Source organism: Xenopus laevis, chromosome 1S, assembly GCF_017654675.1.
Source record: "Xenopus laevis strain J_2021 chromosome 1S, Xenopus_laevis_v10.1, whole genome shotgun sequence".
Taxonomy (NCBI): domain Eukaryota; kingdom Metazoa; phylum Chordata; class Amphibia; order Anura; family Pipidae; genus Xenopus; species Xenopus laevis.
This window is the reverse complement of record NC_054372.1, coordinates 66,385,633-66,411,179: the sequence shown is the minus strand read 5'-3', so window position 1 is coordinate 66,411,179 and position 25,547 is coordinate 66,385,633. Positions and strand designations below refer to the sequence as shown.

Sequence of the window (25,547 nt, the reverse complement as noted above, 5' to 3'; positions counted from 1 at the left end):
TTTTTGCAGATCCCAAACAACTTTTTTCTTATATATGCCATGGCAACAGTTTGCATTTGTCCCAAATGCATCCAAAATATATATGTACCATATTGTTTTATTTTACCAATTGTTTTAATTATGCAATCATGTTAAAAAGTAAACATTCAGCCCCAAAGCCTATGAAATTTACCCTCTCAATATGGAAGCTGTGCCAGAGAAAATATCAAATTAGTAAATACCCATCAGCCTTGATATTGCTCTCCGGTAATCCAGACTTCCAGCCGGGCCAGGGGAAAGCATACCACCTCGACTGGACAGCAAATGCTTTTCATAGGATCCATGATTTTATAAACCCATTGCGAAAACGGCTGTATACATACGACGAAATTGCACGAAAATGTAAGTGGAGTACTGGAAAACGGTTGGAATATCTTCAGGTTATGGATTATATCACAACTTTGTTTGGACAGCAATCCCAGATACTGTTATCTCCATTTGAGAGAATTCTAGGAAGCAGCTTTCCGTATAAAGGCCTTATATCGCAATTATATAACCTATTAAATGCCTTACCGGATGAGCCATTTCCTAAACATGCCTATATGCAATATTGGGAAAACGCATGGGGGAAGGAACTTACCCAATTCCAATGGGGTAAAATGTGGGAGAATGCACGTAAAATGACTGTATGTACCCTACAGAAAGAAAGTGTGTATAAATCCATGATGAAGTGGTACCTCACCCCGGATAGGCTTTCCAAAATTTTCCCGCAAAGCAGCCCTTTATGCTGGAGAGGTTGCCAGCATAGGGGTACATTATCTCACATTCTATGGGATTGCCTGAAATTGACTTGCTTTTGGAAGGCAATTGTTGATTTAATAGTAGCGGTTTTTAAAACTTCCTTGACTATTGAGATGCCACATCTGCTGTTAGCCCTCCCTATTACTGGACTCCAGAACGCTGCCCAAAAATGGGTTAACCAGGTAGCGACGGCAGCGCGTTTGGCAATCACTTCCAAATGGAAGTCCTCGGAAATCCCATCTCTTACAGAGGTTACATACAGGCTTGAAAGCAATAGGAGATTTGAGGAAATGACTGCTCGAATAAGCAATACACTACCATTACACGATAAAATTTGGGGTAACTGGGTTTTCTATATCACAACCAACAGAGTGGAGAGTGATTCGGCCTAAAACATAAAGGTTGCAGAGGTGGGCCACTTATCTCACCTTGCTCATGTGAGCTCAGTATCACTTTTTGGGGCTCATTTCTTTTTCTTTTTCTGATTCTCGTTGCTTAACTTTGTATGATTGTCCTTTTGACAGACTTGCTTATGTGTAAAAAGCTATGGCTAGTATTGTGCAATCTTACGTCAATGTGGGTAACTAGCCCGTTTGGTTATGTCTGTATTTTATTTTTATTTTGTTTTTCTTCTGAAAATCAATAAAAAAAATAAGTTACAAAAAAAAAAGTAAACATTATCTCATTAAAGCTAACCTTAAGTACATTATGCTATTGTATGAAGTGCTAATAATTGTGTTTCATTTTGACAATCTGAATTGTGGTTTCAAAGGTTTTGCAAACCATAAAATGTTTTTTCTATAAAACCACAAATGCCAACAATTCAAATAAAATTTAAAAACTAATATAAAAAGCACTAATAAATAAAAGTGTAACTAATGTGAATAATATTTAAAAACTGTTCCATGAAACCCTTGAATTTTTCATGCAAACTCAAAAAAACAAAAACGAAATATTACTATTTTTTTGCGGTGTTCTTGTTTAACACTGTACATATACATTTTTTGTGGTTTAGATTAATTAGCATAATCCACAATTTTTTGTGCTATAAATATGATTATTTTTCCATTCAATTAAGGGTTATCAATGTGCTGTACATGCAGTGTGTGCCCATTAAAGTATATATATAAAAAGCTATATAATGAAAGTAATTTGCAAATTAAACATGGAAACCATTTTTCATTAAAACATCCATACCTGTTATAAAGGTGTTTAACTGAGCTATCAGTCAAATATTACCAGTCAATTACTTTTACTTTCCATTCAGCAATTCCTAGATGTCACTATACTCCTCACATTCCACCTTCCCTCCTCATGCTCTATAATTGTGTAGGGCACTGAAAATGGGCATTAGGTCCCCGATTCTGGTGCATACACAAGATTTTGGAGTGATACACAACTTTTCTTAATAACAGTGTCCACAAAATGACGCCTGCCTGCTTCCTGTGATTGTGCAATTTTAAGACTGAAGGAAACAAATTTTAAATAATGAATATAGTGTAAGTAAAGTTTATTTTGCTCAACTAAAATGTTTAAAAATAATTTGGAATTATTTTATAGGGTGACAGATCCCCTTTAAAGTGACAGATCCCCTTTAAAGTCTGCTTTATCAGAACCTAAAAGTAAAGATTAAAAGAGTAAGATATTGATACGAAACATGATGATGGCCAAATAACAGGATGTAATGCAGGATGTAATGCTCAGCCTGTCAATTCTTTGCAGATAAGGAAGCCTTTACAGACAGAATGTATTACAGTACAACAGGATTGTGAGACAATTTGGAATTGGAATTAGAATTAAAACATGTATCAATGGCTAATAAATAAAGTGGAGAACCCAACTGCCTAATGGGGCTTAATTGAAAATGCCTACTCTGAGAAATCTAAATTGCCTTATTTTCTCTTAAACGTACTATATACCTGGTTTGTCTGCACTACTTTAATTCACCTAACATACTCAGGGGTGCTTCGCCAATGAGGTGAGTTGAGGCTGTCGCCTCAGGTGGCATCGCCCCACTAGGTACCAGGGGCAGCAAAAATGCTGCTCCTGGTACTTTAAGAGCGAATTTCTGGGGGAGGGGGGGCAGCAGCAACTACTGCTGCCTCAGGCAGCGGAGGGGCCAGGATCGCCCCTGAACATACTGTACATTTAATATTTTGTAAAGTTGGACGTAACCTGACTTTAGCATCTGTAGAATCACTTATATCAAAAATCGAGATTCACAACCCGGAGCATACGCTCGCTTTTTAAGTAGATGAATGGATACTAATTTAAGACTACAGACCTGATAGAGCCCAACTCTAAAGTGATCTTACTTTTCAATAAGCTTACACAGTAAGCCTTATGGTTTGGGATAATTCCACGCCTAAAGTGACAATGCAAAAGATGTTAGATACTACATTATAACTACTGTGTAGAACAGGCCTCTCACAAAAAAATTGATTTAAAAACCTTAGACAGACACATTCCCCAGAAACTCTTGGATGGTTAAGAGTATTTGTTATTTCCTCATACTTATTAAATAATAAGAGGCCCTTTTACTAACAATCAAATTCGTTTTTTTCCCACAAATCTTGAAAAAATGTCATTTTCTGATATTTCTCCAAAGCTCTAAAAATATGAGATGTATTAAGTGTAAAAAGCAAGAAAACCTGTAAGGCAAAAGTAAACTAAAAGCCAAGTAAAAGTTGTTGCAGAGAGGTGCTATAGAAGTCAGTGGGAAAAGCGCTGATTTTATTGGACCATTTTTAATCCAATCATGTTAGGGGTTTTCAGATTTTTTTGGTACAAATTGTCCATAAAACTCAAATTTTTAAAGGTAATTGTATTTTCTTTCCTTAATTTTCAGCACTATTTGTTTTGTACTTTTTAGAATCAAAACTTTTAATAAATTTAATGACAATTGTGGTTTTAGTTTGCTAGTTAAGTTGTGATTTCAAAAACCTCAAAAAACACTAAAATTCAACCTTTAATAAATAAGCCTCTTCATGTTATTCTTTCATGGATAATGCAGAAAAAAATTTTCTCTAGGCAAAAATAGCATATCTACAAATTCAACAAGCGCCATTTTTCAAGTGTTTACTATAGCCTATAACCAAATCACTACTACCTCAACATTTAAAAACTGCAGTTTTGTTTTTTTTGAAGTATTATTGTTATTACTGTATATCTATCATCACAATTTTTATTTACTAGTAGGTCCTTTCAGCAGACACCAGGACACCCATTCCAATTAGATAAAAGAAGGTTCTGTCTAAATATGCAGAAAGGGTTTTTTTACAGTAAGAGCTGGGAAGTTGTGGAATTCTCTCCCTGAATCACTCATGCTGACTAATACATTAGATAGCTTTAAGAAGGGGTCAGATGGCTTTTTAGCAAGTGAGGTAATATAGGGTTATGGAAGATAGCTCATAGTACAAGTTGGTCCATGGACTCGTCCAATTGCCATCTTAAGCTGGCCATAGACTCAAAGATTCGCTCGTTTGCCGACATCGCCAAATAAGTGGATCTTTCCCCGATATGCCATTAACGGCATGGCTATATCGGGGGTAATTCGAACGTTTGGCTGTATGGCTGAACGATCGAATTACGATATGCCAAGGGGCTCCGACGAGTCGGTCGGTTAAAAATCAAACCTTCCCGGTAGATATCGTGGCCAGATATCAATCGGGAAGACCAGTTGGAAGCCCCCATACACAGGCAGATAAGCTGTCCAAACGACCGATATCGGCAGCTTTATCTGCCCGTGTATGGCCACCATTAGTCAGGAAGAGAGATAGGCTTCAGATGGGTTTTTTTGTCTTTGGATCAACTAGCAGTTAGGTTGGTTTTATATATATATATATATATATATATATATATATATATATATATATATATATATATATACTGTATGTATATATATATATATATATATATACTGTATGTATATATATATATATATATACTGTATGTATATATATATATATATATATATATATATATATATATATATATATATATATATGTATGTGAGTGTGTTTGAACTTAATGTACATGTGTCATTTTTCAACCTATGCTTCAAACTATGTTACTATGACTTTAACCAAGGCAATTTTTTGCACACATTGCAGTGGGCAGGTTCAGACAGGTGTGCATGGCGAGGGGGAGTTGTCAAATACTTTTTGTGAGGGACCACCTAGTTATACCGCTGCTTTGGCACAAGTCAGAGAAACCTCAGTATTTGATGTAAGAAATTATTGGCGATAAAGAATTTGGAGTTTAGGTACTTCACACAAACTTTTTGAAATAGGTAGGGACTGCTGCAGAGTTATCTTTGTTAAATTGGCAATTTAAAGGAACAGTAACGTCAAAAAATAAAAGTGTTTTAAAGTAATGAAAATATAATGCAGTGTTGCCATGCACTGGTAAAACTGCTGTGTTTGCTTAAGAAACACTACTATTGTTTATATAAATAAGCTGCTGTGTAGCAATGGGGGCAGCCATTCAAAGGAGAAAAAGCTCAAGTTACACAACAGATAGCAAATAAGCTCTGTCTGGTGTTATCTGTTATCCATTAGTTAACCTGTGCCATATAGCCATTTTTCAATTTCCGCCATTGCTCCACAGCAGCTTGCTTATATGAACTATAGTAGTGTTTCTGAAGCAAACAGGTCAGTTTTACCAGTGCAGTGCAACACTACATGATATTTTCATTACTTTAAAACACTTATATTTTTTGGTATTACTGTTCCTTTAATTAAGTTTTCAGCTTGCTGTGCTCTTTAGCAAAATACCGCTGCAAGATTTAAATCATTTTGGTGGCTTTTGTAATCAAACAGATGTTATATTTCTAAATGAAATTATTTTGTTCTTCTAGTGCTTTATTCACTAAAGGGCTTAACAAAAACAGTATTAGTAGGAAAAAAGAAGAACATAGAGGACTGAATTCCATTTTGTGGCAAGGTATAAATATTGCAGTGATTTTTGTATTGTTCAGCACTCATGCCAATAAACAAACTCAATCTAAACAGTCTACTAATAGAAGTTGACAGATTTTGATAAAAAAAGAGAACCGTATACAGTATAATATATGTGACACCGTATTTTGGCCTATACTTTAAAATTAAAATGCCAAAACAGTAAAAGCTTTTTCTTCGTTTTTTTTTTTTTTTTAAATAGGGAAAATGTTTTTTCAAGTTTATTTTTGTTTTCCTTATTTGGCTCTATTATTTATTGTTCATATACTATTAGTCCCACCTGAAACAAAGCTAAGCAATCCATCATGTCAAGCTAACCTGAATGTTTAAACTAGTGAAATACCAGAATCACAAAGCTAATTAATTTTAATGAAAATTATTTCCCAGTGCGATCCTACAGCTGAGTGAAAATTTTGACACGTGAAGTGAGGGAGTTGGCAATATGGGTTTATGATAAGTTCATGGCTGTCATTTCAAAAAGGTGTCAAGCATTTAGGGAACAATTTACTTTTATCAGCCAGTTTTGTCTTTGTCTTTAACATGCAATTTAATGGCAAAAATATATTTGTGCAACGATATAACCCCATACAATGTATTTTTAACCTTGGTGCATTTTTTTTACTCAAGTACTGCATCTAATTTATAATTTATATAAAAATGTTGTCTTCCTAGATGTACTATCCCAAATGCATTAAACTTTCATTGTATGTGGCTTCAGTTAAAATACTACACCCCCTAAAAATATGAAATATTACCTAAATCTGTCACAGTATATAATTGTGCAGATAAAATGATTCTACAAGTTCAAGTAATAGTGTTCCAGGTACACCTTGCTGCATGTCTAACAACATGTTTTAATCATTATTTCTGCATTCAAAGAAAATCATATTATCATCTCTCATAAATTAACTGCACCTTAAATTGTGTGCTTTTGCACATCTGTTGCTCATTCATTCATAATATTCATTCTGCAATTTTCGATTTGGTATTTTGATTCCCAAAGGTTTCTATATATACACATTTACAATATAAATAAATGCCCAGAAGGTGCTATATGCTGAAATAAACATTTAAATTACTCTAACATCAGAGAAACTGTTTGAATGCACCTGCACAGAGCCCCAGTCTGGAAGTCTATGGATTCTGGCAAATGGCAGAAAGATGCCATAGACAGCCACTATTTATTGGTCTGGTAGGGTGCTGTTTGTGCCATTGTGTTCTTGAAATGTCAGGGCCAGGGAGTACATTAAGGCAGTTCATTAGTTGGCTCAGAAGCAATCTGGCTTAGTTTATAAGTGAACCACTGTTGCAATCACATAGATTAATTTGCACAGAGATTTTTCAGGTTGCAATCTGACATATTTCTTTAACCTAAAATATAAAATTAAAAAATATATAAATAAAGTCAAAGTTACAATAATTTTGGAGCTAAATTATTTGTAATTAGTGCCTTCTTTTGTCAGTTAAATGTGAATGCACTTTTGTAAGGTTGACCTACTTGAAAATTCTCCATGGTGATAACTGCACCAAACTTTTAGGAGTGTTGTTTATTTGATATAAATCAATAGCAATCATTCCCTTACATACACTCAAAAGTCATCAATAAAGTTTCTATTTTTAAGAAGTATGACATACTTGCACTTTTCATTTTTTTTTGTGTCTGTTGCTCAGCAATAGAAATAGTAATTAACTATTGGAACACTTGCATTGTTGTGATTGTAACAAGTGAAAAGTGGTATAAAGCGCCTGTGAGGATTTTACTAGGCAGTGGGGATGCTACTTGCTTCTGCCCCTTTGTGATGTGCACCGATACTTCCGGGTTTGCAAGGTGGCTTTATTCGGTGCGTTAGCACTTGACATCCATGTGCTGGTGCAAAATTCAAATATTTAAGGCGCAGGCACCATTTGGACTTTGCCCAACGTAGAGGTCTTTTCAGGTGTGTTTTGACCTGGCCTGTGCCCCGACTATTCTATCATCTACTGAATCTGTACTACCTCTACTGTTTGGTTTTGACCCGGCCTGTCCCCAACCATTCTTCTTGTTCTCTGTTCAGGCACTACATTTGGTTTGCCTGCCCAGAACTCTCTCCCTGGTCCTCTCATGCTAAGACCTGGTGGCACCCAAGTAGCAGAGGGCTCCTCCCGAAGCAAAAGGTGGCAGAGTTAGCCGTGACCAAGAACTAGAAATTAGTTCTTTGTTTGGGACTCCATCCGTAACAGTACATTGGGTCCGACATAGACTCTGAAGGTGCAACCAGTTCCTCTGCCACCATTGATGCAGTTCTGGCCAGTTTACCTCAGTGCCTCGGAGAACAAGAGTCCAAGCAGGGCCAGATAGTCCAGTGCCTGCAAAGACTGTCATAAAGGTTGGACACTATCAAGCAGCAGCCTGTGGCTTTATTGTCATCCCCAGCCTCATCAGGCATCTACTGCACCACCTTATATTGGAGCCCAAGCTCCTGTTTCCTGAAGTCTTTTTTTTTGCTTTCCAGGAGGCTTGCAAGTGCCACTTCAGTTTCTTACCCTACTCCTTCCGTACAGAGGAGTCATGGATGAATTTAGTTGTGACAGATTTTGGCTTTCAGTTTATCCCCTGGTGATCCAGCCCATCTCTTTCTTGAAGCCTTTTTCAAGGCAATGGCCATATGATGATCCTGACTGTGTGTTTCTGCTGATGTCATATACGTAACATTCAGCAAGCAGCGGGTCAAAGAGTAGTGTTCGTAGTTCCACCGGTGGGCAGTAGAGACAGGTTAGAATGACACGGCTCTAAGAAGTCAGTTCAGGTTAGGTCTGGCCTCGGCTATCAAGGATAGTCTTGTAAATTTTCCCATCCCATCTTCCTTAGACTTCCTTATGCATCTGGCCATCCAGATTGATAGAAGTCATAGGGAGAGATACCAAGAGGAACTAACCTTGCTGTCTTCTGAGGAGAGGGGTCATAGGTGGGCTAATGGGTTGGTACCACATCTCCGGTTAGTAGCTATCGATGGGAGTACCTTGGAGTGTGGGTTGGTGTTATCCAAATCTGAAATTATCACTCTCTCCTTGGGTAATCATTTTGAACAGATTTCCTTTTGTTATTGAATGTCCTCAAACACCTGTTACCTTAGGTCTCCCCTGTTTGTGGAAAGCACAGCTCCCGGTTAGATTGACTCACTAGTAAAATACTACAATGGGGTAAATGTTGTAAGTCCTCTTGTTTAAAATACCCTCATATTTTTGCTGCAACTTTGTTAGAGGGGTTTTCAGTGGTTTACTGCCAATGTTTTCTCAAAGAGAGTGGCCAAGACCCTTCCTCCACTTGTATTTGTGTGTTAAATGCATCATGACTCAGGATTAACTGAAAAAACTGTGGTATCCAAAGTCATCTTAACTCATTTAATGCATACAATGGTGAACACTTTAATTAGATGGGATGCTGTGACACCATTTTCTGTGTTAAAAGGGATAAGTGGAATATCTGGGTTTAGTTATTCAGTTTCAAACACACACGTATCCCCTTTCTCTACCTGAAACCCAGGCGGTGGAGGAGTATATTAAGGAGAACTTGGAGAGAGGCTTCATAAGGCGATCCTCCTCTCCTGCGGGAGCCAGCGTGGAAGACGGCATTTAACACCTGGGACAGGCACTACGAATATTTAGTAATGTCTTTCAACTTATACAATGCCCCTGTAGTCTTCCAGGAGCTTGTTAATGTTAACTATATCTTTCAGGACCTTCTGGGTTGGTATGTGGTGGTATATCTAGATGATATTCGGATATTTTCTTCTAGTCTGTCTGATCACTGTACCCATGTCCAGGAAATGTTGCATAGGTTGAGGCAAAATCACCTCTACACTAAGCTCAATAAATGTGTCTTTGAGGTCCCCTCTGTAAATTTTTTAGGGTAGATTTTGTCACAGAAGAGTTTAGAGATGGAGCCAGCTAAGGTCCAGGCCATTCTAGATCGGGCACAACCCCTGTCATTACGTGCCATTCAGAGGTTTCTATGCATCACTAATTATCACAGGCAATTTATAAAACATTTCTGTACCCTAGTGGCTCCCATCACTGCCGTTACTAGAAAGGGTGCTGACCCCAGTTTGTGGCCAGGAAAGGCGGTAAAGGCTTTTGAAGTTTTAAAAAAGCCAGATGAGCTTTGTTTTTTACCCGCTTTAATTTGTTATAACATAAAGGCCCAGGGAAAAGAACAATAAAGTGGATGCCCTGTCTAGACATTTTGTCTCCAGTCCCAGAGAAGAATCTGAACCTGATTCTATTGTGGGTAAGGAATTAATTGTGGCAGCCCTGAGCCAAGATCTGACTTCCTCCTTGTCTAGAGCCCAGGGTGATGCTCCTTCCAATATGCCTCTAGGCAAACTGTTTGTTCCAGAAGGCCTTCATGAGGCTGTTCTGTTGGAAACTCACAACTCTAAGGTAGCCAGACATCTGGGCCACACTAAAACCTGTTTCTTTCTGTCTTGCACGCTCTGGTGGCCAACTTTGAGGCAGGATATTAGCAGTTATATTGATTCATGCCCGGTTTGTCATTGTTCTAAATCTTCTAGGTCATTACTTCAGGGGCTGTTACAATTGCTTCCAATTCCCAAATAGCTGTGGACCCACATATCAATGTATTTTATTGTGGAATTACCTCCCTCTAGAGGGAACATGGACATCCGGGTGGTAGTGGACTGTTTTTATTGACATTTTATTCCCCTTCCCACCCTCCTCTCTGCCAAATCACTTGTTGAACTTTTCTTATCCAATGTATTTAAGTTTCATGAGGCCCCACTGAATATTGTGTCTGATAGGGGGGGTTCAGTTTGTGTGCCTCGATTGCGGGGACACCCATCACTTTTGCGCCAAATGTCACAGTGCTGGTGCAAAATTCAAATATTTAATGGAGCAGGTGTCATTTGTACTTTGCCTAATGTAAAGGTCTTTTCATAGTTCCTGGTTGCTGACTCTGCCATCCCTGTCTTCATCTAGTCTGCTGCCTGTCCTGATCATTGCTTGTTATTGACTACTCTCTTGGATTGCTGATTTGTACTGGGATATTGGTGTGTCTTGACCCAGCCTTTACCCCAACTGTTCTCTCGCTTACGGAATCTTTACTGCCTCTCCTGTTTGGTTTTGGCCTGTCCTCGACCATGCTTCTTGTTCTCTGTTCAGTTATTAAGTTCAGTTCCCTTACCTCAGTGGTTTTATTCAATCAAGTTTTTTTGCATTGAAATATTCTAATAAATAAGCAAACATTCAAGTTATGTTGCATTTCACAAACAAACATGTGTCCCAATTTTAACAGATAAACCATGTTATCCTTAATATTTATAATAAAGGGAAACACATTTTAACCTCACACATAAGTATAGTAAATTTGTTTAACTTAGAAAAACAACTTTGCCATTTTTTGTAGCATTTTTTTTAATTCATGCTATTCATTGCATTAACAGTTATTCCCTGTAGGAAAGAGTTGCCTTCTTTTTTAAGACAAATGCAGGCCAAACCTTGGCAGCCTACCTGCTTGTCATGTTTCTATCTTATTAATCTTTCATAGTCTTTAAAAGTCTTGATCTACTATGTCTGTATTCTGGCTTAGCCTTGGAAGTTATTGGAGGCTATGTTTACAATAATGATAGCAATTTGAATACTGAACTGAAAAAATGGTGGTTACAAGAGGATTACATTTTGGTTGTTGTAATGCTGTTTGGAAATCAGTGTTATTTTTCTTCAATATTTTTTTGTAGTAGGAACACCTACTAATATAATGTACTGCACTTAATTACCTCTTTGTCTACTAATACATACTTATTCAAGATTTATTTCTTTTGCATAATATTTTTTTTTAATAATAAATTTTATGCTATGAATTTTGATCCTTGAACTGAATATATTCACATTAAATTGCTAAGGTTATTGTGATATTGTTTACAATATTAAATTTAACAAATAATAAAACAAACAAATACAAAAAGTATTGTAAAAGTGATACCCATATTGGCTAACTGTGCTTATGTTAAATTTAAGATGGTTTCTTAATTTATCTTTCAGTTCATCTGCCCATAGATTTTGTCCTTGCCACCCAGGGATTTTCAGCCTGGTTTCTCCATTTTCTGATGTTAAACTAAAATGACTACCGTCCTCCACTAGTCAATATCTATTTAAGTTGTTGCTCAGATAGTTGACATCAGGTTGGACACCCCTGCCACCCTCCATTTGTTATTGCTGTACAGTAATGTAAAATAACTATTACACAAAGCTCAAATTCATATTTCTGATTAGTAAATATCTTCTAACAAAATAAAACAAGGGAAGTATCCATACATTTTAGATTTGACTATACACTAAATTCTCCCTAAAGATATGAATGTATTCCTTGTTGAATCCTAACCCTAATTGTACTGTACCCTAATTGTAGAAATCGTAAATATTCTGCATCTGTCTTCTCCTCCACATAGATTGCAAATGGTTATTGATAATCTAGCCTAGAAAGTTTGATGGGGCTCAAACACAGGCAGAGCAAATGCTTTGCCTATTATATATAATATGACAGAAGCATAAAACATTTCTGATTTAAAATCTTAGTAGAATGGTAGCAACCTAATGTTTTATCTGTGTTTGGCCTTTTTATTTACATTTCTCCACTTCATTCTATATTGAAATGAATAAAAGTAGAGAATAAATACATAGATAAAAAAAAATGGATACAAGTGCTTATAACTGCATGTTTATTATACCGTATTTTCTCTAAAAAAAAAACAAACCCAACAGCTACAGGTATAAAGAGTTTAACTGATTATTTATCATTTTAAATCTTTTTATGTTTAAATTAAATACTAGGGTACAAAAAGTTCCATTATATTTAACATGTGATGTGGCCTCAACTGTCATATTTCCAGTAAACTAGAGCTTTGTTGAATGTATAACAGGGGAAGTTCATGAGATATTTACTTACTCTAACAGTAGTAATGTTTGGTTTTGACAGCACCTCTGCCTGTAGTGCCTTCATACTGCTATTTTTCTGACTTATTCCTTTATCATGCTTAGTCCTCATCTTCAATTAATACTGTTTTCTCCTTTTTCAGGGGCAATATTTGACGAATCTGCCAGAAAAGATGATGAAGTATTTAGAATGGCTGTCGCCGACCTCAATCTAAATGAAGATATCCTGCAAACAGAAAAAATCACATTTTCAGTTACATTTGTGGATGGGAACAATCCTTTTCAGGCTGTGCAAGAAGGTAGCAAAATTATCTTTTTTTTTGTATTGTGATATTTTATTTGTTGGTGTACCTAAATATTCCACTGGATGTACTTGTGGTGTAACGCTAAAGAACTGACCAAATCTACAATATATTTATTCATTTAACTTTAATACAAAACAGCAATTTTTTTGTCTCCTCCCCACACCCTTTTTATGATATTTGCAGGATGCATTTAAATTGATATAATTAGTTGGCTTATTTGCTCATCTCTGCTTTACTATCAGAGATAAATAAACACTTTGTTCTAAATTATCTGTTCTCCCTGTAGTGGTAACTAATAATATTTGTATTCTGAAGCAATGGCAAACTGATTAATTAGGAAATAAAAAAGGTTTTCTTCATTAATTTGGATGGATTGCCAATAAAACTCTGGATATCCAGCTGCAATGTTACATTACAGAGGTTTTGATGGTTTTTTGGTTGAAGTTCCAGTGTGCAGTCACATGATTTTTTATATGTTCCTTGTCATATTTACTATTTATGAATATTTATTACGTAACACTTTTGGTACAAAAGTTGTATGTGTTTTGTTATTGTTTTCTCATTGCCAGAACTGCAAAACCCACATACAGTTTAGCATCTGAAATATTTAATTGGATAATCTTTCATTTCAAGAGCAGTACCAGCCCAAGGCAACCACAGCCCTTTAGCAGAGAAGATCTGTGCCCATCAAGATGCCCCAGTAGCTCCCCATCTTCTTTTCTGCTGATTCACTTACTGAGATTAGGGACCCACTCACAATATACAGTATGCATAGAGCATTTGAGTGTTGACACTTTTCAAGATGGTGACCCCCTGTGACAAGTTTGAAGTCCTGGATCATTGCTGCTATTGAGATGCTGAAACTTTTGGCTGTTGTACTAAGTTTAGTATATAAAACATGCCATTTTTAGCCATATTCATTGTTAGGGTTTAGTTCTCTTAATATTAGTTAGCCATAGAACAGGATTGCATAGTGTTCTAGAAGTGATATTGTTAATCTCTTCCTAAGAAGCATATTTGTTTTCAAAAAAGGTCACAATTTAGCATACAACAATTTACATATTTATAATGGTCTAGTATTCATCTATGTTTCAAATTGTTTGTAAAAGTTTCTTTAATTATAAAACTGCATATGCCATCATTTAGGCCAACACAGGATTTTACAAGTTTGTGTAGTGAGTAAAGATGGAGAGGGAAAATGGTATACCTGTACTATTTGTACACAGCTTTAACCCTTTAAATGCCAAGAACGTAGCTCTTACATTCTGGCTTAAAAAGGCTGTAAGTGCCAGGAACGTAGGAGCTATGTTCTCTGTTTAAAGGGCTGCCTCTCTGCACTGCTGGCAAAATTAAAGTGCAGCTCTCCTGGCTGCTCAACCCCCTAGATGAGCCTGGGGGGCTGCCACGCGGGTCCTGTGACGTGACTGTCACAGGACCCGACTTATTACCTCCACCTGTGTGCTGTATGCTGCTCTCCCCAGTGCTGCTTCTTCCGGGACCCGATCTTGTGTGAAGCTCCACCTACTCACTTCCTGCTGCTGATTTCTGCTATCCTGGACTCTCCAGCTCTGCTTTTGACCCCTTCTTCTCCTAGAAATGGTAAGTGCCCTTCTTTTTACACATTTACACACACACATGCAATTACACATACATACATGCATTTTTTTCATTTTCTGGCTTTTTTTGTCATAATAACACACATTTTTACACTTTTTAGAGCTGTACACACATGTATACACAAACACACACATATAGGTTATTTTTTTACTTCTTGTATTTCTTAGTTCATAATTTTATCAGTTTCCCTCTTGTTATTTCCCTAAAAACTGTTGATTTCCCAGAGTGGCTTTTGGATCAAGCATTTTGACTGCTAACCATGCTGTCAGATCAGTTATTTGTGATTTCATTGATTTTCTAATTGTATTTGATTTTTGTGACTTTTATGCTTGCATTATTGTTCTTTAAGTTTTTTTAGCATTGTTTGCACTTTGATCATTTGGAGTACTAACACATTTTTAGCAATTTTGGATTTGTCAGAATATGTACTTTCCAAATATGTTTTGGGGGTCTTTATGCTCTTAGGAAGGTCTTATTGCACATAAAACACATTTTAGGTCTATGTTCACAGAAAGCGAATCGGCAGCCAAGAAAATTCATATGAACTATTTTTATTTGGGGTCCGCACATGCCAGCTGCTTTGATATATCTATGCATATTCGGCATCAACCTGTTCAGTAGACTCTTGGCATCAATATTTAGGATGTCTTACAGTTGTATGTAAGAAATTGGGTGAGATAAATGAGGACAATTGCAATATTTTTAGGCGATTTTCAGAAATGTCATAAAAACCACTGCTTTTAACTTAACTTTGCAGTATGGTAGTTTGCAGTAGAAAGACATAATTACCTATTTTGGATTCATCAGAATGTTTTATTTCCAAAAATATTTGGTTTTGGGGGGTCTTTGTGCTGTTAGAAGGGTTTTGTTGCACATAATACGAAGTCCGGGTCTAAATTCACAGAAGGCCAATTTGGGGTCTGCACATGCCAGGTTCTTTCAATATTTACGGTGTTTTCCACTTGTATGTAAGAAATTGGGTGAGATAAATGTGGCCAAATGCAATAATTTTAGTTGATTTTTAGAAATTTCATAAAAACTGCTGTCTTTAGCATAGCTTTGCAGTTGAGTGGTTTGGAGTATAAAGACATAATCGACCATTTTAGATTTGTCATAATGTGTACTTTTCAAAGATATATGGTTTTCAGGGGTCACCATATCCCACATAAAACTGGCAGTGTTAGTGTAAATGTAAGCCATAAAATAAGTATGCACAAGGTAGAGTCTGGTATTTTTACATGCCATGTACTTCGAAAAACCTATGTACATTGGGCATCAAACTGTTCAGCGGACCCCAGGCTTTCATATTTAGTGTGATTTATCTTGCTGCCTAATAGTATGTGGGAAATAAGATACTGCAGGTGAAAGTTTTGAGGTGATTTTTGGAAATGTCACCAAAATCACCAATTTTAGGAAAGGTTTCCTAAAATCACCAATTTCTATAAAAACTTAGGAAAGAATTGCAACTTGGTAGTTTGGAGTACATCTAGTTTGGAACCTGTTCTTTCTAATAATGGGTAGTTTTCTAGGGTAAACCTACTGTTAGTGGAATGTTCGGCCTTGAAATCAGAAGTATGCCATTTAGTGGAGCAGTGCTTTGGAAATTTGTAGTGTACTGCTTAAGAGATTTTGATCTATACAAATGAAAAAATATCCATAAAACTATATATATTTGGTATTTGCATGTTCAGGAGACATAGAACTTTCCAAATCTGCTGTGTATGGCACATAAAATAAATAATGTTTCTGATATATGTGATTGTATTATATGAAACATTAATTTTATCACACACTTAGAAGCCTATATTTTTTACAGAAGTGGCATTACACCACAATTCTAGCATATTTTGAAAGCTCAGGTTGTCTCGGAAAAAAAATATATTGTTTTCCTGGGTAAACTAAAAGACCCCCACCCCAGGAATGGCCCTTAAAGTGAAAGAGTACAAAATGTTCAAAAATGGTCTGGCAATACAAGTATCAAATCAGCTGGCAGCAAAAGGGTTTATATAAACAGATCTAAAGATGCTTATAATGGCACTCAAAAGAATTTCATAACAACTATAATAAAAGAGTTGTATGCAAAATTTTGAATGGATTGCAAATAAATAATTTTGTAGTTATGCTCAAATGTGAAAAAAGAGTAGCTGTGTAAGGAAATCTGTTTTACCTGGGATTGGGGGTGCTGTAAGTCGGCCGCGGGGACGCCCGCCACGCCGGCCGCGGGGACGCCCGCCTCGTGGTTCCACCATCTTGCCTCCTTAGGACGCGCGCGCCCGCGTCTCGTTTCCTTTATTTTGACGCGGACGCGCGCGCGTCGATCCTGACGCGTGTGCGTCGATTTTGGCGCAAAAACCTTGGCGTCCAAACAGGGTATAAATAGGCCACTTCCACTCCCAGCAAACTGCCCGTGATAGAACTTGTTTCTGGTGCTCTGTTCTGAAGCCTTGTGCTATTTTGCCTGTTTGAATCTGATTATCCGTGTTTGACCCAGCCTGTACCTTGACCATCCTGAATTCTGTATCCTGACCTGTGCCTGATATCCGACTACTCTTCTGCTTGTACCCTTCCTGCTTGATACCCGGTTTTGACCCTTGCCTGCCTGACGACCCTTGCTTTCTGCCTGCCACGACCCAGCCTGTCTGACGATCCTTCTGCCTTATCCTTGTCTGTTACCGTGATCCTCGGTCCCAAAGACTCTAGCTACCAGCCGTGCCCCATTGCCTGCCAGAACACTTGCTTGAACCTCTCGTAAGACCAGGTGGCACCCGATTAGGCTGAGGGCTCCTCCCGAAGCTCAAAGGTGGTCACACCACTGGTGAAGCTTAGCTCAGAACCAGGATTCGAGCACTTGTTCTGGTGTTGGGTGCCGGCCGTGACATTATCACGGGCCATGGAGGACGACGATCACACCGAAGCTGCTGCCGCTGCTCCACTTCCATCTTCTTCCGAGCTGTTGCTAACTACGCTGCTGGAACGCATGGAGGAGCAGGAGCAAAAGCAGAACTATCTACTCCAGGGGTTTCATAACCTAACACGCCAGCTGGAACCCTCGCAGCAGCCAGCCAGTTCTGTTCCTACTCCTTCAGTGGGTTCCCTGCCTGATAGGGGTGCTGTATTCAGACCTCAGGAACCCAAGATTGCATTTCCGGCCAAGTTTGGTGGGGACAGAACCCAGTTTTTTGTTTTTCAAGAAGCCTGTAAGCTGTACCTCAGCTTTTTCCCCCACTCATTTCCCTCTGACGAGGAAAAGGTCAGGTTCGTAATGACCCTATTAGTGGGTGACCCCCAAGTCTGGGCACTTAGATTGCCAGCCACCGACCCTGCCCGTTTCTCTTTAGATATTTTCTTCCGCTCTATGGCCATTCTTTACGATGACCCGGATCGCGCCTCTTCGGCCGATTCCGCTATTCGCAAACTACGCCAGGGTAAACGGGAGGTGGAAATTTACTGCACAGAGTTTCGTAGGTGGGCGGTGGAGACTGGCTGGAACGATGCAGCTCTAAGGAGCCAGTTTCGCATCGGTCTAGCCAAATCTGTCAAAGACAGCCTGGTCAATTACCCCCTATCTACCAGTCTGGATGACCTTATGTCTCTGGTTATCCAGGTAGATAGGAGACAGAGGGAAAATCGGGAGGAACAGGGTACTTCTTCTTTGTATAAGCATAATTTTAGTGCTAAGTTGTCAAACCCCTCTGTGTCTCAACCTCAGGAGGAGCCTATGCAGCTGGGCATCTTTCACCTCTCTCCTGAGGAAAAGGCACGGAGGCGGTCTCTTGGGTTGTGTTTGTATTGTGGGGAGAAGGGTCACTTCCTCAATCAATGTTCCAAGAGGCCGGGAAACGCTCTAGCCTAAATGGAGAAGGGGAGCTCCATTTGGGTGCAGGCGTTTCCTCTCCCCAATCTGCCTCCAAGGTCCTATTATCTGTTAAATTAACCTGGCCTACGGGCACTGTTAAATTGTCAGCCTTCATTGATTCTGGGGCGGAGGGTAATTTCTTGGACGCAGCATTCGCTGCTAAAAATAAAATTCCTTTGGTTGCCCTCAATCCTCCTTTGAGAATTCTGGCTGTCGATAAAAGACCCTTGGGATCAGGGGTGGTTTCCCAAAAGACCACAAATCTTTCCATGTGTGCAAATGATCTACACTGTGAGGAGATAGCTCTATACCTCATTGAGGGAGCTTCCTCTCCTCTTATTCTTGGTTTACCATGGCTCCAGAGGCATAACCCTCTGATAGACTGGGTTTCTAAGGGGGTGACTCAATGGGGTACAGGATGTAGTGGGGTTTGTTTTCCCTCTGTAGTAGCCACTACTTCTTTTGAGGGGTTACCCACAGCATATTCTGTTTTTTCTGATGTTTTCTCCAAAAAAGCAGCTGAGACCTTACCTCCGCATCGGCAGTATGACTGTCCTATTGATTTAGTTCCTGGGTCAATTCCTCCACGTGGTAGAACCTACCCTCTTTCATTGCCCGAAGCCCAGGCAATGAAAGAGTATATACAAGAAAATCTTGACAGGGGCTTCATTAGGCCCTCCTGTTCCCCTGCGGGGGCAGGGTTCTTTTTTGTGGGTAAGAAAGACGGTGGTTTACGCCCCTGTATTGATTACAGGGGGCTTAACAAAATCACTGTAAAAAATCGCTACCCCTTACCATTAATCTCCGAACTATTTGACCAGGTCAAGGATGCTAAGATCTTCTCCAAGCTTGACTTGAGGGGTGCCTATAACCTCATTCGGATCAGGGAGGGGGATGAGTGGAAAACGGCTTTTAATACTAGGGATGGCCACTACGAGTACCTTGTTATGCCGTTTGGTCTATGTAACGCCCCAGCAGTGTTTCAGGAGTTTGTCAATGACATCTTTCGGGACCTGCTGGGGATATACGTAGTGGTCTACCTAGATGACATCCTCATCTTCTCTGCCAATCTGTCTGATCATCGTCTTCATGTTTGTGAGGTATTGCGTAGGCTTAGAGCTAATAACCTGTATGCAAAATTGGAAAAATGTATTTTTGAGGTTGCTTCCGTACAGTTCTTGGGATTTAATATTTCTTCCAAGGGTCTCGAAATGGATCCAGACAAAGTAAGAGCTGTCCTGGAGTGGACCCAACCATATTCTTTACGTGCAACCCAAAGGTTCCTAGGTTTTGCCAACTATTATAGGCAATTCATTAAAAATTTTTCTCTTATTGTGGCTCCTATCACAAATCTTACTAAAAAAGGTGCTGACCCCAGTATGTGGCCTCCGGAAGCTATCCAAGCTTTCGAGTTCCTCAAAAGGGAGTTTAGTTCTGCCCCAATCCTCCGCCATCCCGATACAACACTACCTTTTATAGTTGAGGTAGATGCTTCTGAGGTGGGAGCAGGGGCAATTCTCTCTCAAAGGCACCCGACTACTAATAGGTTACATCCCTGTGCATTTTTCTCTAGAAAATTTCTTCCTGCAGAGGCAAATTATGACATAGGGAATAGAGAACTATTAGCTGTCAAGTGGGCCTTTGAAGAATGGCGGCATCTATTAGAAGGGGCTAAACACCAGGTTACGGTCTACACTGACCATAAAAATCTGTTGTATATTGAGTCAGCAAAGCGTCTAAATCCCAGACAGGCAAGGTGGGCTTTGTTCTTTTCTAGGTTTAACTTTACCTTGACGTTTAGGCCTGGTACAAAGAACGTCAAGGCAGATGCTCTTTCCAGAAGCTTTGACTCAATATATTCTGAAACTGATGACTGTAGTACAATTATTCCGGGTGAAGTCATTGTGGCTACTTTGGAATCTGACCTCTCTTCTTTGTTATCCCCTGTTCAGACAGACGCTCCCTCTAACACTCCTGTTGGGAGATTTTTTGTTCCTGAAGATCTTAGAGAACAGGTTCTAAGAGAGGTTCATGATTCCAAGATGGCAGGACATCCTGGTGTAAGTAAAACTATTTCATTACTTACTCGAAGTGCTTGGTGGCCGACCTGTAAACAAGATGTTAAATCTTTTGTGGATTCTTGTCCTGTCTGCCAACGCTCCAAGTCTTCTAGAAATTTGTCCCAAGGGTTACTGATTCCCCTCCCTATTCCTGAAAGACCATGGACCCATCTTTCTATGGATTTTATTGTGGAGTTGCCTGTGTCCCAGGGGAAAACAGTAATTTGGGTGGTGGTGGATAGATTCAGTAAGATGGGTCATTTTATTGCTCTTCCCCACCTCCCATCTGCCAAAACTTTGTCCGAACTTTTTATTCAACATATATTTAAGTTGCATGGGTTTCCCAGTAATATTGTTTCAGACAGAGGTGTTCAATTTATCTCTAAGTTCTGGCGCGCATTTTGCTCGTTAGTGGGGATCGATCTTTCTTTTTCAACCGCCTATCACCCACAAACCAATGGGCAAACCGAAAGAGTGAACCAGTCTTTAGAGCAATTTTTAAGATGTTTTGTGTCCGAAAATCAATCTTCCTGGGCAGAACTGTTACCCTGGGCAGAATTTGCCTACAATAACGCTACCCACTCCTCCACTGGGGAGTCTCCATTTTTTGTTGTTAATGGGTTACACCCAAAAGCCTTTTCCTTCTCTAATTCTGGTTCTTCTGTCCCTTCCGCTAATTCCTCTGTCGAACAATTTTCCTTGATTTGGTCCCAGGTACATGATTCCTTGTCTACTGCTACTTCTGCTCAGAAAAGGGCTGCTGATAAAAGACGTAGAGAAGCACCCCAGTATAAAGTGGGAGACTTGGTGTGGCTCTCTACCAAAAACATCAAGCTAAAGGTTCCTTCCCTTAAGCTGGGTCCCCGTTTCATTGGTCCTTACCCCATCACTACTGTTATCAACCCTTCGTCTGTTCGCCTTAAATTGCCTGTTAATTTCAAGATTTCTGATTCTTTTCATGTTTCTTTACTTAAACCTGCCGCTAATACTCGCCTTACTTCTGTTCCCCCTCCAGTGCAAGTTGACGGTCAGCCTGAATTTGAGATCCAGGAGTTCCTTGATTCCCGAATGGTACGTAACAAACTCCAGTACCTCACTAGGTGGAAAGGATTCGGTCCTGAGGAGAACTCCTGGGTCTCAGTTGATGACATCAAGGCTGATCGTCTTAGGAAGCAGTTCCATTTAAAGTTTCCTGGGAAGCCTGGGGGTCCGGTGTCCCCCTCTAGAGAGGGGGGTAATGTAAGGAAATCTGTTTTACCTGGGATTGGGGGTGCTGTAAGTCGGCCGCGGGGACGCCCGCCACGCCGGCCGCGGGGACGCCCGCCTCGTGGTTCCACCATCTTGCCTCCTTAGGACGCGCGCGCCCGCGTCTCGTTTCCTTTATTTTGACGCGGACGCGCGCGCGTCGATCCTGACGCGTGTGCGTCGATTTTGGCGCAAAAACCTTGGCGTCCAAACAGGGTATAAATAGGCCACTTCCACTCCCAGCAAACTGCCCGTGATAGAACTTGTTTCTGGTGCTCTGTTCTGAAGCCTTGTGCTATTTTGCCTGTTTGAATCTGATTATCCGTGTTTGACCCAGCCTGTACCTTGACCATCCTGAATTCTGTATCCTGACCTGTGCCTGATATCCGACTACTCTTCTGCTTGTACCCTTCCTGCTTGATACCCGGTTTTGACCCTTGCCTGCCTGACGACCCTTGCTTTCTGCCTGCCACGACCCAGCCTGTCTGACGATCCTTCTGCCTTATCCTTGTCTGTTACCGTGATCCTCGGTCCCAAAGACTCTAGCTACCAGCCGTGCCCCATTGCCTGCCAGAACACTTGCTTGAACCTCTCGTAAGACCAGGTGGCACCCGATTAGGCTGAGGGCTCCTCCCGAAGCTCAAAGGTGGTCACACCACTGGTGAAGCTTAGCTCAGAACCAGGATTCGAGCACTTGTTCTGGTGTTGGGTGCCGGCCGTGACAAGCTGCTTTTTAATGGCCACAAAACACTTTTGTGACATATGATATTCTTACACTGGCAGTCTTTGGTGCATAAGGTTTATGACTGTTAGTAACACAGAAGTCATGAACATTGTACACCATCGCTCAGTACACAGACAAAAATAGTAGGCACCGTGTAATGCTCTTTTGCAGTTTGCAGTTGTCAGTCATTGTACGTCCCTTACATTTTTCTATGCAATGTGTATCTATTCATTTCACAATGATTTCATTTACAAAAGTATTTTTATTTTAGCATCAAAAGTGTTAGACTGAATGCACACAGCCGGGATGGCATGTTGTAAATGTTCATATGACGTTTCTCTTAAAACTTTTTCATCAAAAACAATATTGAAAACAGACTCAGTCACACTATAAGTAAATGGTTGAATATATATTGAATGTCTATATTTTATGTGAGAGGTGAATTCAAGATATTTAAGAGCATACTTTTATAGATATTTTTTCTTCTTTGTGAGTACATGAGTGCTTCACTCCTTTAGTAATTTTTTATCAATACATAAAACTGGTCCCTTTGTTTACTTCATACCTTTTATATTAAGCAACCCAGTTGAATTGTTTTTATAATTCTTGTCAGTGCTGGAGTCTAGAGAGGTATTACAGCTCAAAAGAGTGGGTTATCTTCAATGACCCTTTTGGTATATGCCCAGTACATTTTCAAAACCGTGATTTACAAAAGATTTACAAAAATGTTCCTGTACATATAGCCTTATTTTTTTTGTCAAATGCTCAGCTGCTGAGAGACTTTGATTATAAGGCTAGCAAAAACTGTGTAAGAACCAGTATTATCTTCTGTTCAATAATACATTTTTAATAATAGTTCTACTCCATTGCTCCTCCTGTAATAGTAGGCATGTGGCCAAAATCATTAGTAATTGTTTTGTTCCTGATCTTACCTTATTCTTAGTTCTTTATAATGTGTAGGCATATTACATTTGGGTGCTAAACATTACTGTTAAATCGAAGTCTTTTAAGACTAATTTGATCTTCTTGTATGTATTTTTAATTATGAAGAGTTTGAAAGTTATTTTCTTCTCATATTTAGTTATGTGATTTTTTTATGTACTCACAACTCGAATTGGAGGTTATTTATGAAAAAACTTGAACATTTAACATTTGATCAAATAGGAATGACCCAAAAATGCAAATCGTGTTTTCCTCAAAAAAAGACCCTCAAATGTCAGGAAGGTTATTAACATCTTCAAATGGTTCAACGGACCTCTGCCATGGACTTCTACATGAACTCGTCAGGTTTTAGGTGGCAAAGTATTAAATTAGAACTGTTTCCATCTCACATTTAAATTTGAAAAATTTAAATTTACCATTCAAACCTTAGTAAATCTGCCCCTTTATTTGTGTGCATGTGATAAATATCTATAGTACATATTTTATAATTAAATTGAGAAATTCCTTTATAAATTGTAAAATGTTACATGAATGTGACCCATGATATCTCCTGTTAACATCGGAGGGATTAGGAGCAGGTGTCATATCTGCATGAAATTATTAGTGGGCAGTAGCTGGATAATTTAAAATTAAGTGTGTTAAAGGAAAAAAACTAATGAAATACAAGTACAGGTATAGGATCCCTTATCCAGAAACTGATATCCAGAAAGCTCCGAATTACGGAATGGCTGTCTCCCATAGACTCCATTTTATCCAAATAATCCACATTTTTAAAAATGAGTTCCCTTTTCTCTGTAATAATAAAACAGTAGCTTGTACTTTATCTAAACTAAGATTTAATTAATCCTTATTGGAAGCATAACCAGCCTATTGGGTTTATTTAATGTTTAAATGAATTTCTAGTAGACTTAAGGCATGAAGACCCAAATTACGGAAATATCCATTATCCGGAAAACCCCAGGTCCCGAGCATTCTGGATAACAGGTCCCATACCTGTACATATTTTTCATGTGTCTCTGTTAGGCTATTGGAAAATTTTAGCCAGAGTGGAACCCCCTATAATTAATGATATTTTATGTATATTTTCCAATAAAATATGAATTTAATAAGTCGTTTTATTATTGTAAAAATAAGTTATTTGTTCTCTTTGGCACAGGAATGAAATCAAGTATTTCTGGGAAATTAGCAGCAAAGGTTTATCTCTCCTTGAGTAGTGGTATCTAAATCACTAGCTCAGACAATGTTATTGATCAATATATGTTAAAGTAAAAAGGATATTTTAATCCTTTCCTGCACTACATTTATTGATGCTCAATTAATGGAGCTAAAGGCATGCATTGTATAAATATCGTTTTGCATCCTTACGACCAGAATACCCCTCTATGCATCTTTTTCACTTCTATGAGTTTTTAGGTTAGGTACTGGAAAAATATACATAGAGTAACTTTTATAATAGAAAAGCATGTCCACAGTGTGTATTTAAAATATTAACAACCAGAAAACGTTCATTTTATTTGGCTCTCTGAAATTACTGATTTCAAGTAATAGTTATTTTTAGGATATAAGGCTGCTCTGAGATCACATCAAATTGCAGATCTGACTTATTGATGAACATGTTTCTCAAATTAACTGCACAAAAGATATGTGCTGAAGGCCATGTGTAATGATATATTGTTCAACAACAGCTATTACATCATATTGACAGAGAAGTAAGATCGATAACATAAGGATCATTGTAAAGGTGGTATTTTTATTACAAGATATCCTTGAATATGAAATAGGAAAGCTATGGAATGGCTGGTGCCACTAATTGTATTGGGTAGTTGCTAATGTTGTAAACGGCACCATAGATTTAATAGCATATTCTTATTCTATACAAGGTGATCTATTATTATCTGTCAATAGTAGGATCTTCTGTTTTTTGTTTGATTGTATTTGCTGGCTGTGCGGCCTTGTGCAATATGTTCTATAGCACAGCTGTTTTACTGCTTTATACATTTACCATCTAGATTTTTGAGAATCATGACATTATTTCGAAAAAGACTTGATTTGCTTGTGACAGAAGCCGTTCATTTGCTTGTCCATAATTTTAACAATCCTAATAGGTTATAAGTACAGATTTAAATGTTTTTT

At 38.6% G+C, this 25,547-nt stretch overlaps 1 protein-coding gene across 2 annotated transcripts in view; it reads left to right on the top strand.

Moving 5' to 3' along the window:
* LOC108704460 (glutamate receptor ionotropic, delta-2-like) overlaps positions 1–25,547 on the top strand; it is a 599,719-nt gene that overhangs the window by 87,812 nt on the left and 486,360 nt on the right. For both annotated transcript variants that reach the window (XM_041579681.1, XM_041579682.1), the window contains exon 2: positions 12,809–12,964. In XM_041579681.1, the coding sequence (XP_041435615.1) occupies positions 12,809–12,964 (156 nt within the window). The remainder of the gene's footprint in view (positions 1–12,808; positions 12,965–25,547) is intronic.